The sequence below is a fragment of the Gobio gobio genome, assembly GCF_949357685.1.
Source record: "Gobio gobio genome assembly, chromosome: 13".
NCBI classification, from domain to species: Eukaryota; Metazoa; Chordata; class Actinopteri; order Cypriniformes; family Gobionidae; genus Gobio; species Gobio gobio.
This window is the reverse complement of record NC_137106.1, coordinates 19,108,860-19,124,384: the sequence shown is the minus strand read 5'-3', so window position 1 is coordinate 19,124,384 and position 15,525 is coordinate 19,108,860. Positions and strand designations below refer to the sequence as shown.

Sequence of the window (15,525 nt, the reverse complement as noted above, 5' to 3'; positions counted from 1 at the left end):
TAAAATCAATGCTTCCACAATAACAGACTAGCATGCAACAAAGTGGAAGCTTAATCAAATTATGAATAGACTAGTACAACAGTCTAGCTCCAATACAATAAAGAAATATTTGGAGAAAATGTGGCCTTAATGTCAGAATTGTTTTAATTAGACTAAATGTCATAAGTACTGAAAGAAAAGAAGCCCCCCACCCCCACCCCACTGTAACACTGTAAAAAATAATATTATAATACAATATGTTAAAATATAAGTATTAATAGAATTGTTTTTATTATAATAATTACTATTATCATTTTATTATTACAGAACAGTAAAGTTACAATACAAAATGTATGGTTGTCCACATTTGTTTGCATTCACAGACTGATCTCATGAAATGGCGTATGTATGACATGCCAATTCGCTATGCCATTTTGGCGTGCTATCAAGACGCATAATCGCTTTTTAGCGTGTTTATCAACGGCGTTTCATTCTATCCCTATACACTGCCCCTACCCCTAAACCTACCCATCACACACTTACACACACACACTTACACACACACACACACACACACACACACACACACACGAAACATTCAGCATTTTTACATTTTCAAAAAAACATCATTTAGTATGTTTATAAATCCATTTACATTCACACGGAATCACACGGTGTAGACATACACGCGGAATCACACGGCGTAGACATACATGCGGAATCACACAGCGTAGACATACACACGGAATCACACGGCGTAGACATGCACGCGGAATCACACGGCGTAGACATACACGCGGAATCACACAGCGTAGACATACACGCGGAATCACACGGCGTAGACATGCACGTGGAATCACACGGCTTAGACATGCACGCGTAATCACACGCCGTAGACATGCACGCGTAATCACACGGCGTAGACATGCACGCGGAATCACACGGCGTAGACATACACGCGTAATCACACGGCGTAGACATACATGTGGAATCACACGACGTAGACATGCACACGGAATCACACAGCGTAGACATGCACGCGGAATCACATGGCGTAGACATGCACGCGGAATCACACGCCGTAGACATACACGCGGAATCACATGGCGTAGACATACATGCGGAATCACATAGCGTAGACATACACGCGGAATCACACGGCGTAGACATGCACGCGGAATCACACGGCGTAGACATACACGCGGAATCACACGGCGTAGACATGCACGCGGAATCACACGGCGTAGACATGCACGCGGAATCACACGGCGTAGACATACATGTGGAATCACACAGCGTAGACATACACACGGAATCACACGGCGTAGACATGCACGCGGAATCACACGGCGTAGACATACACGCGGAATCACACAGCGTAGACATACACGCGGAATCACACGGCGTAGACATGCACGTGGAATCACACGGCTTAGACATGCACGCGTAATCACACGCCGTAGACATGCACGCGTAATCACACGGCGTAGACATGCACGCGGAATCACACGGCGTAGACATACATGTGGAATCACACGGCGTAGACATGCACGCGTAATCACACGCCGTAGACATGCACGCGTAATCACACGGCGTAGACATACACGCGGAATCACACGGCGTAGACATACATGTGGAATCACACGGCGTAGACATGCACACGGAATCACACAGCGTAGACATGCACGCGGAATCACATGGCGTAGACATGCACGCGGAATCACACGCCGTAGACATACACGCGGAATCACATGGCGTAGACATACATGCGGAATCACATAGCGTAGACATACACGCGGAATCACACGGCGTAGACATGCACGCGGAATCACACGGCGTAGACATACACGCGGAATCACACGGCGTAGACATGCACGCGGAATCACACGGCGTAGACATGCACGCGGAATCACACGGCGTAGACATACACGCGGAATCACACGGCGTAGACATGCACGCGGAGTCACACGGCGTAGACATGCACGCGGAATCACACGGCGTAGACATGCACGCGGAATCACACGGCGTAGACATGCACGCGGAATCACACGGCGTAGACATGCACGCAGAGATGATGGTTAGTTTCGGCGTACACATACACGCGGAATCACACGCCGTAGACATACACGCGGATAGCTCAAAATGCGTACAGATAACACGCCATTTGGCTTTAGAAAGTGGCGTGTATGTTTACGCAAAGTCATGATGTCATGTTGGCATTCAAACGTTAAACCACTGAGTTTTTATTTTAGCGGAAAACCGCAGAGAGGCCTCAACGCTTCTCTTGGTTGACAACAGATGTCCAAACAATTCTCATTACGAATTTGAGAAGATGGTTGGCACATGTTGCGTTCCCAAATGCAAATTATAAGTGACTCAAACACTTCAGCACTTCACTTGAAATCAAATCAAATCAAACTGAAAATTAACACGTTTCTTTAGTCACAAAATATGCAGAGCGTCAGACTATATATTTATATAATCACAACCGTTGCAATTTGATGATCACACTAAGCCAGATCACATTCTCACAACCATGCATCATCAAAATTCATAAAAAGGTTACAGGGCAACTGATGAATAACAATTTCTTTACTAAGATTTTTACTCACATTTGGCACTTTGAAATATGTTAAGGGTAGTGTTGTCAAAAGTACTGCCTTCGGTACCAAGTCAGTCCTAAAATTAAGAATTTGATGATACCAGCATTTCTCTCTAGCATGTTGAATGGATTCTTAAACACCTCTGATTGGCCATCGTGTTCACGCACTCAACCCATATGTCTCTGGACATTATGTTCACACACTCAACATATATGTCTCTGATTGGATATTGTGTTCATACGCTCAACATACATGTCTGTGATTGGACATTGTGCTCACATGCTCAACATATATGTCTGTGATTGGACATTGTGTTCACACGCTCAACATATATGTCTGTGATTGGATATTGTGTTCACACGCTCAACATATATGTCTGTGATTGGACATTGTGGTCACACCAAGCGGCAACCTCCCGCAGTTTCTCTTGAAGCCAATGAAGTCCCTTAAACTGCAATTCATCGACTGGCCACTAGGGACAGGCTCCAGAAGGGAGCAGAATCTCATTGAGCCCCATGTTAAAATGTCCAATTTTACAGCAGAATAAAGCATGTTTACAGCCTGGTACAAACTGTGGTTTTGGTCTATACGGCTAATTTTGCCCTTCATGACAACTGTGAGAGGGGTGAATTTTTTAACTCATTCGTTTACATTATATAAAGCATTCAAGTTCTGCATAATTAAGGGCGTGGCCACTTCGAGTGACAGGTGGATAGCCATTAATCTGCTGTCTGTTAGTCATTGCGTCACTTCAGCTCCACCCACGTCCCGCCTTTTTGTCCATTTTCTGTTATCCGGGAGTGGTGCGATGACGCGCTGCCAAGATGGCAACGGCCATCTCGTCCCTACTTTGCGCTTCAGAACGGCTTATCAGAATCCTATGGGTGACGTCACGGGCACTACGTCCATATTTTTTTACAGTCTATGGTTCACACGCTCAACATATATGTCTGTGATTGGCTTCAAGGATCAACGCTCTTCACCGAGTGATTCAATGACGCATGCTCTTCACGAGCGCATACACAGATACACACGGCAGCGTTTGAAAGCAGGCATCTTTCAGCGGATCCCTAATATATCCGCTGATAGACGGATCTGCTGATAGACACCTGCTTTCAAGCGCTCCCGTGTGTGTCCTTGTAAGCGCTCAATGAAGAGCGTCAAAGATGTTTATTTACAACATGTTTTTGAAGTAGAGTTGTTCCGATTCCGATACTAGTATCGGAAATATCACCGATACCACAACAAATTCTGGCATCGGTATCGGCGAGTACTTGATCCCATGTACCGATCCGATACCATTTTCTTAAACAAGACCTAGTTATTATGGCCGCTAGCTTTGCCTAACGGTTCTTTTTCGAAGAAGAAATGAAAAAGTGTTAGCAGTATGTCCGCTGTTTATCAGCATTTCGTCTCTGTGTGGATGGCGGGCGCCCGCGCTCACACACGCGTGTGACACTCGCTCGCTGTCTTTGTCCTCCCCCACTTTCTCTACCTCTACGTGCGTTTTTACAGTTTGTGGTCATTATATGAGGACACGAACGCATAAACCGTCACTTCATGAGAATTTACTGTGTCATATAATGAACACAGACACTCAAAAGTCTTCACGGCAACCCGCCAAAATTAAAGTTCGGTTTAACGTGAAGACATTTTCATAATATATTAGGCTACTGTTGTAGCCTACAGTAGATTTAGCTACGTCTCTATGTAATAATAATACGTCTCTACTAATAATAATAATTATGCCTAGAAGGTTGTAAAGAGATTATTTTCTGATTAATATTTAAAAAAATGATATTCCTACATTAATTTTTTTTATACAGTTATATTGTAAAACTAAAATACCTTTTTCAGTTTGCAGTGTTAGATTTGTGGCTACATTTGAAGTTCTTTTTCGCTTAAGAAAAACAAATAATATTACTGTCAAATGCATGTCAGATAATACAAATACTGTAATAAATACAGTAGTTCACTGTATGTATTTGTTCATGTTTTATTAAGGGATAAGTCTGAAGCACACCATAAAATAATTCTAGCAATTCATACAGGGCTAGTAGTATATATAGCTGTATATACAGATACACACCTAGGTATCGGATCAGTACCCTGAGCCCAGGTATCGGAATCGGGAAGGGAAAAATGGTATCGGAACATCTCTATTTTGAAGCATTGATCATTTTAGCCAATCAGACATATATGTTGAGTGCATGAACACAATGAACAATCAGAGACATATATGTCGGGGCAGTCGTGGCCTAATGGTTAGAGTCGGATTTGTAACCCGAACCCGAACTGAGGTGAGACCCTTGAGCAAGGCACCACCGAACCCAACTGCTCCCCGGGCGACGCAGCAATATGGCTGCCCACTGCTCTGGGTGTGTGTGTGTGTGTGTGTGTGTGTGTGTTAAATGCAGAGCACAAATTCCAAGTATGGGTCACCATACCTGGCCACACGTCACTTCACTTCACTATGTTGTGCTTGTGAACACGATGGCCAATCAGAGGTGTTTATGATTCCATTCAACAGTGCTCAAAATGCTAGAGGGAAACGCTGGTATAGTCACATTTTTTTAATTTCAGTACCAGTATTTCGGTACCGAAGTCAGTACTTTTGACATTGTAAAGGTGGTAAAGGTGTCCCGCAGATAGCAACACAAGCTTGTGCAGTGCTGTCAGAAGCAATCTTTGCATTAAATAAATGTATTAGAAAGCGTAATATTTTGCTGTTTATTTAGTAATTGTTTAAGGCCATTTCGCGATTTTCAATCATCATACAGTAACCCCCCCACCCCAACCATTTTTTTCTTGGATTTACGCGGGTCAAGTCAGAAAAAAACGGAAATCCATATAAATACGGAAAAATTACGTCCCTGACATGTTCTTGTTTACCTGCCTCAAACAATTGATTAAATTATAAATACTTAAGTATGACTCTGGATCAATGTCGATCATTCTCAATGTATTTTGCCCTCACCTCTTGATGTAGGGGCCAGAGGCGGCTGATGCCCCACCCGAAACAGCCTGCCCATTGCGAACGGCAGATGGTTGGCTGGATACCACACCGCCCTCTTTTCCCTGCAAGCTGGAGTTCTCACTGCCCATGCCCCAAGTCCGCTTATATCTCCCATCATGCTCAATGGAAGACACTCTGAAAGAGAGGTTTTAATACTCTACTTTTCCACAGAAAGATCTCTCCCCACAAAAATTATAACTGCATTTGATGAAATGTAAAACAACATAATGCATAATATTTTAAAAAGCTGGAAATGGAGTTATAATAGCAAACCTGTCACATGGGCACACACACAGGCCACAGCATTTGGACAGATCCGTCAGGTTCTTCTCAGCCTGCCTCATGTCCTGATTGATCTGATCCATTCCTTGATCAACTCGCCTCAGTTGCTCTGATCAAGAATCAATGATTGGTGTCTTAATTAGTCAGCATCTCCTAAATGAAGTTTTACAGATTGGAATGGAATGGTGCAGTCACTCACCTCCCTGCTCATCCAGAATTGTCATTGTTTTGACCCCCGTCTCCTGGCTCTGAAAATATACATGTGCATATCAGGTTATATATATCTCTAATGAGCAAATCCAGGTGGCTCTAAGCATTCTGTACTTTAGATAACAGCAAACATGCTTCTGAAGCCTCCAGGTTTCATTGGAGCTCTTACCTCCTCTGCCATCTGTCTCATCCGCCTAGTGCTTTCAAGTGACTGAAAGAAAAAGAAACACATATTCAAAAGGTAGTCAAACCACTACGGTGATATAAAAACAGCAGACATTCTGTTGAACATAAATTTCCGGTCTGGTCAGGTCAGATTCAAACATCAACTAAAACAGAGCACACTGAACACTTGTCTGCTAAATGAATCAATATAAATGTAATACTTCAAAGACCTTTATGAATTGACTAATTCGAACATGCTGATAAATTCAGAAATTATCAGAAAATGTGAAAATCCTAGATAATGCTATGAAGCCATGCAAAGAACAAGCATACACAGAAACACAATAGAGGCATACTGACATGATTGTGAAAAACAAAACATTTTTAGATTAGGGTTATTAGAAAATTGTATATGTACATTTTTTAGATATTTGACGACAGTATATATACACTGATGAGCCAAAACATTATGACCAATCACAGTCAGGCAAAACAAATATCAAATATCGTTGATCATCTAACAAGGCTACATATTAACGTCTGGTTAGATTAGATTGTAAGCAAACAATCAATTCTCATAATGAACATGTTGGATGCAGGAGAAATGGGCAGGAATAAAGATCTGAGCGACTTTGACAAAGGCCATATTGTTATAGCAATGTGACTGGGTCAGAGTATCTCTGAGACAGCAAGGCTTGTGGTTTGTTCCTGGTCAGCATTGGTGAGAATTTTCAGGGACAAACCACAAACCGGCAGCAGGGCTCATCAATGCATGAGTGAATGAAGGCTATCCCGATCTCAGTCCAATCGAGCATCTGTTGGATGTGCTGGACCAACAAGTTCAAGCCACGGCAGCTCCACTTCGCTAATGTCTTGGTGCCAGATACCACAGCACACCTTCAGGGGTCTTTTGGAGTCAATGCCTCTGTGGGTCGCCGCTGTTTTGGCAGCACACGGATGACCAATTATAGTATATTTGCAGGTTATCAATCTTGGCTCATCTGTGTATATATCTATATTTATTAGTGCTGTCAAACGATTAATCGCGATTAATCACATTCAAAATAAAAGTTTGTGTTTACATAATATATAATGTGTGTACTGTGTATAATTATGTATGCATAAATACACACACACACACACACACACACGTATATATTTAGAAGAGAAAAAAATTATATTTACACTGCCGTTCAAAGGTTTTCAAAAACAAAATCTAATTTTCAGTTTTCAAAAAAAACACAAATTTGTGAAATATTATTAAAATGTAAAATAACTTTTCTATTTGAATATATTTTAAAATGTAATTTATTTCTGTGACACAAAGCTGAATTTTCAGCATCATTACTCTAGTCTTCAGTGTCACATGGTCCTTCAGAAATCATTCTATTATGATGATTTGATGCTCATGAAACATTTATGATTATTATCAATGTTAAAAACAGTGTACATTTTTTTTCAGGATTCTTTGATTAATAGAAAGTTCAAAAGAACAGCATTTTTTTAAAATATAAAATCTTTTGAATCAGACCCAAAACTTTTGATCGGTAGTACAATGTTGCAAAAGCTTTCTATTTCAGATAAATACTGTTCTTTTGAACTTTCTATTCATCAAAGAATCCTAAAAAAGCACAACTGTAATAATAATCATAAATGTTTCTTGAGCAGCAAATCATCATATTAGAATGATTTCTGAAAGATCATGTGACACTGAAGACTGGAGCAATGATGCTAAAAATTCAGCTTTACCATCACAGGAATAAATTACATTTTAAAATATATTCAAATAGAAAAGAGTTATTTTACATTTTAATAATATTTCATAATATTAGTTTTTCTTTAATAAAATAAACGCAGCCTTGATGAGCATAAGGGACTTCTTCTAAAAACATTAAAAATTTTACAGATCAAAAACATTTTGAACGGCAGTATATATAAAATATTTATACTTATATATTATATAAAGGATATAAATATATACAGTATATACATGTAAATATTTCTTAAATATAAACATTTATATGTGTGTATTCAAATGTACATAATTATACACAGTACACACCCATATTATGTAAACTCAAACTTTTATTTTGGATGCGATTAATCACGATAAATCATTTTAATGCACTAATATTAATGAATTTACTCTGAACTTACTTAAAAGGGTGATTTTTTTTTTTTTTTACCAAATAGCCATAATATAATTTACACAAAATATAGCAATAAATAACTAATATTTTGTAATATTATTAGTACATATTCAATATATCACCCTAAATTCAGCCATAATTAATCTATTCTGGCCTGGGAATATACATTGGTACAATCACAGTAAAAACCCAACAACAACAAAAACATGTAATATCAGAATGGAAAGGTAGGTGGGGGATGTTTCACGGATTTGTAGTTTACCCCCAGTCACCCATGCTGAGCATGAGCACAGGCCTCTGTGCTATTAGTCTTTATTACAGCACACAGGCTCATGTGAGTCCCTTCAGAGGCAGCAAGGAGAAAGAGAGAAGGAAACAAAGTTGTGGGTAAAGTAAGAAAGAAGTGTCTTATAGTTATCAGAGATATAGTAGCACAGAGAATTGCTTAATTGCAAAGTCAATGAGCAGAAATTTTGAAGACATAAAGATTTTTTTTTCACAACCGTGCAATAAATATATTATAAGGTTGAGAAATGGAGCAGTATAATAGTGAGTAAGAGAAAACTTTATTAGCTGTCACAAACAATGAGACTTGAAAACATCACCTCTAATAACAAAGACCTTTTATCCTGTTATATTGTTTTGGGTTTTTTTACACCATGCCAGTTTCTGTGGCTATTTTCATGGTGAGAGATTATTATATTGTTATAGTAACAGATGACAAGCATACCTCATCTGTAACTTGGTTGGCTCTCATTGTGATGTCCTCCACTGACATGTCTGCCATCTTGCTGGTGTCCACGTTTGCTGCCCCTCCTGTGACGTTAAGCTCTACGTTCTGGGGTCTGAATGTCAGAGACGAGAGGTCAAATTTCAGAGGCCATTTTCATACACACACAAACAAAGATGCCCAGAGAGAAAAATCCACCACCTGGAATTTGAAGGAATGATGACATCATTATTCAGCCTCATGTTGCTCAAATGAATTTTATTTGTGAAATTCCAGAAAATACTATAAAAGTAGTCCAGACAATTCATTGTCTATTTCAGTCTCTGAACGTCTCACAAAATCAAAATGTGAGTTTTAACTTTTGTATTATATAAAATTGAGCAACATGAGGCTGAGTAGATGACAAAATATTGGGTGAAAATATATAAGTGAGAAAAGTGTGAAAGTGATTATCAGTAGTCAAATGTTTTAAAATTAATATCTTGCACTTCAGAGAACACAAACAGTACCAGCGACAATGCATTTTTTCAATGCCTATTACACAGCTTAATACTAAAACTGAAAATGCTTATAATGTTTGTGCTGTTTAAAACACTGTTAACAATGGCGTGAGATGGGTGTGAGAGAGAAGTGTGATGTTTCTATGAAGATTTTGTGACCAATGTGTTCAACATAAGACACCATTTTGGAGTGCGTTTCATTGCAAAGAACCCTGAAGTTTGAACAAAAGAGCAGAAATACACACAAAACATTAACGAATAAACAGATACTGAGGTCAATTATCGACTAGCTTTTAACTGGGACAGCTTACAGTAAAAATATCACATGCACTCTAGTAAAAAAGTTGAATAAAGTGCTTATAAGAGTTTATGGTATGGTATGGCAGTGAGTGTGTAATAGGCCTGTCTCTCGGAAACAGATTTCTTATGTCTTTTCCTTCATTTCAGCAGCTTCTTCCTGTTTCCAACCCCAGCAAGGTAGAGGCAAAATCCACAAGAACTAACTTAAAAGAAAAGTTCACTATATATCAATAATATATCATCTAGCCCTAGAACGAGCCATCACAAATCCACTTCTGATCTGAAAAATTACATTCTGAAAATGAACATGTAACACAAAGAGAGACAGAATCAAAGCCTAAGTCACCTTTCACTTTTTATACATGAAAAAAGACGCAGTGAAAGTTGACAGTGACTGAGGCGAATTGTGCTTAACATTGTGAAAGTGAAGGTGAATAAATAATGAAATAATTCTAATTTTCTCTTTCAATTCACTTCTCTGGATGTTAACGTGCTTTTCCAAGTTTCTTTTCAAAACAGTTGAACAACAGTTGTTTTCAAAGGGCTAGTTCTGAAAATGCTGTCATCATTTACTCACCCTCATGTTGTTCCTCATGTTTTGCTAACCACACACACAAAAAAGAAGATATTTTGAAGAATGTTGTTTCCAAAAAGTTGATGGGTCCCACTGAATTCCATAGTATATTTTTTCTCCATACTATGGAAGTCAATGGGGCCCTAGGTCTGTTTGGTTACCCATATTCTTCAAAATATATTATTCTGTGTTCAGCAGAAGAAAGACATTCATTCAAGTTTGGAACAACTTAAGGGTGAGTAAACGATGGCAGAATGTGTGAACTATCCCTTTAAGGGGGGTTAACACGACGTCATATTACTCACTCTCCTCCATTGAACAGTCCAGCCATAAGAAACACCTCCTTAAGAATTATACATTTCCAGTTTGTCAACAAAAACCGGTTACTCCAAGTAAGGACATTACATCATGTCTTACACTATTTTCACTGTATTCTGTAGCAGACACACTAATCATCATCTGGAGCTGCATTATGATCAAATTGGGACTAAACTTCAACATGCCTCCTCTATATTTGTTGCTTGGAATCTGACAAATCCATTCAGGAAACCATACACAGAAACCACACAAGAAATCCGATCTTATCAGAGAGTATAAACCCATAACAGTGATGTTTAATGCTGACGATTCCAAGAATTACCTTTTACACCCAACTCCAGAAGGACAGAGCACAATTTTGTCAGGTAAGTTAAATAAATGACCGCGTTAAGAAAGTTAGTACTTTGAAAGTAGGGAAAGTCCTTGTGATCTTCCCAATGGTCCGGGATCCCAACACCACTTTTTTTACGGTCAGCTTTTATACTTACTGTTTACTCATGATGTTTCACGATGTTCTTTATCGCTAACTTACTGGTAACGTTCAAGTGTGTTTGTTAATCTAAGGCAGTCGTTGGTCAGTTGGTCTCGTACTCAGTTCCGCTTTGGGGAAGTAGAAACGCTTTACCATCCTCTTGTTTTTATATACTGGACGGAACCTGGAGCACTATGTTTCACTCGCTACTTACTGAGGTTGATTCCAGGACAGGAGAAGGATACGACTGAGGATCGAAGTGTTTATTTTCCGTGCTGGTCCAAACACTTTCCGAAATTCCTTCAGATAGAATGACAGTGGTGCGCATGTGCAGTCGTATGACAGGTGACGTAGTGCGCATGCGTTAAAGAGAGAAGAAAGTATAAATAGAAAAGATCATTATTAATAACACCAGAAACGATGCTGAGAGGGGTGAAGCATTTAATAGAATTAGTTAGCATTTTGAAAGATCATGAAATAAATATAATTTTTTTTTGTTGGCCAAATTGATTCGATTATTATTATTTAGTTCCTGTGTAATAAAATAGTTACTGGACGAAATGTGGCTACTTGTTGGCAGTCATCCATTTAATATTGAAACAAAAATAGCCTCTTGGTAACATTTGACTGTTTTTGTGTAACAGTACAGTGCGTGTTGATATATCACCACGATGACGTCTGAAATGAATCCCGGAAGTGCCTTTTGTAAACTTGCAGGTCAGCTGTACCAACTTTAGAGCAGTCTAATCTCATCGAGAATGTCTTTCAAACGGGATAATATTTCTGTCTAAAAGTGGAGTCTTCCTTTATGTGGTAAAGTTATACGTATGTGCTGTCGAATACTATTTTGCATGCGCTACTTCAGTGGTTTCGTGATTACTAGGCATGTTGTTCACGACTAACGCCACACCTTGACTCGTTCTCATATTATTTACATGTTACGCGTTATTGTAAAACAGGATTAGAAGCGCGTGTTAATGCACGCGATAACACGGTTTAATATCACCGGACAATGTTTATATCATGTTTGTTTACCAGTGTGGAATATTTTGTCGCCTGTTCAACATTCTGCTGTAATCGCGGATTAGTTGTTCTCAACCAACCTGGGGCAGAGGCCCACTAGGGGGCCTCAGTAAACTTCCGCGGAGGCTACACACTTTATATAAAATTTGTGTAACATTTTAAGAATCTGGCTTAATTACTAGGCTATATACTGATTAAAAAAATATATGTACAACAACGTCTCTTATTTGAATGTATTCCCTCAACAACTGTTTTGTAGCGTGAGCAAAACAATTTATTACACTTTTGGTGTCAGGAACCTAATAGTGGTTTATGTTAGTTGGTAATAAAATGTTTGCAAATATATAGGGGCCTTTGAATGTATATATAAAAAAACTGAAACCAATACAATTTTCAGGCTTTTCTGCTTATGTCTACTACTTTATTCTGTAGACAATTTGGATGACACAATGGAGGAAAAGAGTAAGAAACGTAAAAGCCCCAAACCGTCTTCCAACCAGCCTCCTCCCCCAGTCGCTGCACGAAAAACGACAGCATCCAGCAGATCATTCGGTGTTGGTATGGTCACGCACTCCAGTCAGAGGACAAAGTATCGCAGGTGAGCATCATCTGTCATCATATTAAAACTGTAAGTTATTAATGCTTCATTATTTTGTTATTTTTTTCATTTTGTTTTAGGGGAGTGAGAGACAAACCAAGGCCTCAGAGTCAGGCGGGTAAGAGTAACCAGTCAGGCCACATCCAGCACTCGTTTCTCACAGACGTGTCTGATGTTCAGGAGATGGAGAAGGGTCTGCTCAGCCTTCTCAATGATTTCCACTCTGGAAAATTACAAGCCTTTGGTAAGCTCTCACAGTACGGTAAAAATAAACGGCAGCGTGTTTACAGTTTTGATTGAAGGCAAAATCTTCTCTGAATCAGGCAACGAGTGCTCAATCGATCAGATGGAGCATGTGCGAGAAATGCAGGAAACACTGGCTCGCCTGCATTTCGACCTTTATGGAGAAGTGGATGAGCTGCCAGAAGACCAGAGGAAGTCCGCTTATGACACTAACATGGATAAACTGCTATTAAATGTAAGCAACATTAGAAATTTGGTCCCACTTTATATTAAGTGTCTTTAACATACTACGCACTATCATTTAAGTTAATCATATGATACAATGCAAGGTAACACTTTATTTTACAGTGTCCTTGTTACATATGTTACATGGACATATCATAGTAATAACAGTAAATTATGCATAATTACATTAAACTAATCCTCAACCAAACCCTAATCCTACCCTAACCCTATAAGTACATGTAGTTAATTCATACTCCTCGGTACTTAAATATATAATTACACTATAATAATGGCACTTGTACTTACATTGTACTTGTATTTAAAAAATACATGCATGAATTGAATTGAACTGAATTGAATCAATATTGAACTGACTCCAGCTGAATAGTGACGCTATTGTGTTCTGTAGAGCTGCTTATAGTGGAATTTAACTCATTTCCTAATTGACACTATTGTCTTCCATAGAGTTGCTTTACACCTAAATTTTAATTTGTCTCATTGATAATGTTGAAACAATCTATTGTATAAATCGTATAATACATAGTGGTTAAAGACACCTATTACAAAGTGTAACAAATACTTCATAAATCCAGAAATCTGAGTTCTTTCATGTATTTGTCTAGTCTAATGAAGTTCACTTTTCTTTCTTTCAGCTTGAAGAGTTAAGCTCCTCGATGTATCCTTTCATGGTTTCACCAATTATGTAGATGACTTTCAACTGGATTATATTGTGGTGTTTATTTAAAATTGACCAGGTAACTTTATTATGTAGTCTTATGTTATCTTTCTTGAGTAATCTTCATCTGCATATGCATTTTGTTGTACAACAGCAGCATGTTACAGCCTTAAAATCAGTTTGTAGTAAATTCTTTTAAACTTGAAATCCTTAACTATAATTCCTCAGACAAAAACTCAACATTGCTGACAGTCAAGATGTCCCCAGAACTTCCAGCATATGAACTTCAAAGGCTCTACCATGCAGAATAGTGTGTGTGTATATATTTAGCACACATCTATGGAGAAACACCAGTATTACAGTCATATCGGTGACACTGTGGTCTAAAACTTGTAGAATTGGTCAGCTTGGCTTGTTTGCACTCTATAGATGTGAATATCACAGAACAAATCCAAACAGTTGTGATTAAATGCCCACTTATCGTTCTCATCAGATCATTTCATATGTTACCATAAGAAATATATGATTCATAAGATAATGTTTGATTACATTGTTACATCCAATCTTATGTCTTATATCTTGCTTTGGAGTTGTACAATAGCAGCACCTTTGCATTATCACTAATTCACTTTATCAAGGAACTGATGGATGGCTCAGTTTGTATTTATTTATGCTGTCTTAAAGCAATTAATAAAAAGTTTTATTAAGGTTATTTTCAAAAAGATGTCAGTTTCCTTAGACTACTGAGACTGCAGAATAAAAGTAAAATGACATTGTATATTTTTGGTTATAGACTATAGTCCTATTTACATATTTTATTTTGATTTAAAACATTGGAAATGTAAAGTGTAACCTACTGGCTGATTGTTGATTCAACTTTTTATTCATGCTTCTATCAATAAAGTTCAAGTTTTAATGTCAAGTTGAATGACCCACATTTTAACCTCCCAAGACCCAGGAAGTCTTTAGAGTTTCGTATTTTTTCATGTCATTACATTGTTTAAACTTTGTTTAAAGATGATTCTCAACTATGTTATGAAAGATATACATGGGTTTTCCCATTCAATGCAATGTATCTATCTATATACACCTAATTTGCATATTAATGTTGATGTGTTCTTGGCAACATGCAATTAAAAAAATAAGTGTAATAATGGGAGTAATAGTTGGCAACATTTTCATAATAATATCTAATATTTTATAGGAATATTGATATGCAATTTCTTTCCCTATTCACACTTGTGTCTCTTAAAATGCCTGATAAACATGCTTTACATGCTTGAATGTGCTCTTTACAGGACATCCAGATCCACCTAACTGTGACATGAATTTTTTGAAATTCACTAACATATAATGTCCTCGTACGTACGAGGACAGTGAAACGCAGGAGGTTAATTACGTAGTTTAACAATAAATATGTTGAAATAATATCCGACGGTAATTCCAGGAGCTGCTGAAAGA

At 38.3% G+C, this 15,525-nt stretch overlaps 2 protein-coding genes across 6 annotated transcripts in view; one reads left to right on the top strand and one right to left on the bottom strand.

Moving 5' to 3' along the window:
• Nucleotides 1-11,633, bottom strand: part of snap23.1 (synaptosome associated protein 23.1) — a 12,916-nt gene extending 1,283 nt beyond the window's left edge. The window contains exons 1-6 of one of the 2 annotated variants that reach the window (XM_079833711.1): nucleotides 11,514-11,633; nucleotides 9,136-9,250; nucleotides 6,260-6,301; nucleotides 6,080-6,128; nucleotides 5,872-5,989; nucleotides 5,560-5,733 (exon numbers count right to left, since the gene is read on the bottom strand). In XM_079833711.1, coding sequence (XP_079689837.1) covers nucleotides 5,560-5,733; nucleotides 5,872-5,989; nucleotides 6,080-6,128; nucleotides 6,260-6,301; nucleotides 9,136-9,192 — 440 coding nt within the window. In that variant the 5' untranslated portion in view covers nucleotides 9,193-9,250; nucleotides 11,514-11,633. Of the gene's footprint in view, nucleotides 1-5,559; nucleotides 5,734-5,871; nucleotides 5,990-6,079; nucleotides 6,129-6,259; nucleotides 6,302-9,135; nucleotides 9,251-11,315 lie in introns of both variants that reach the window. The other variant, XM_079833710.1, reaches the window with a different exon arrangement.
• ccdc28a (coiled-coil domain containing 28A) lies at nucleotides 10,917-15,341 on the top strand. Of its 4 annotated transcripts, none has more exons than XM_079833715.1 (6): nucleotides 10,917-11,192; nucleotides 12,755-12,920; nucleotides 13,001-13,164; nucleotides 13,244-13,398; nucleotides 14,042-14,064; nucleotides 14,293-15,341. In XM_079833715.1, exons 1-6 carry the CDS (start codon nucleotides 11,120-11,122, stop codon nucleotides 14,345-14,347), a joined length of 636 nt encoding a protein of 211 aa, XP_079689841.1. In that variant the 5' UTR covers nucleotides 10,917-11,119; the 3' UTR covers nucleotides 14,348-15,341. The 4 variants fall into 4 exon arrangements, with proteins under 4 accessions (XP_079689841.1, XP_079689843.1, XP_079689844.1 ...); XM_079833717.1 differs by lacking the exon at nucleotides 10,917-11,192 and adding an exon at nucleotides 11,666-12,124; XM_079833718.1 differs by lacking the exon at nucleotides 10,917-11,192 and adding an exon at nucleotides 11,688-12,112.
• Nucleotides 15,342-15,525: the final 184 nt, after the last annotated feature.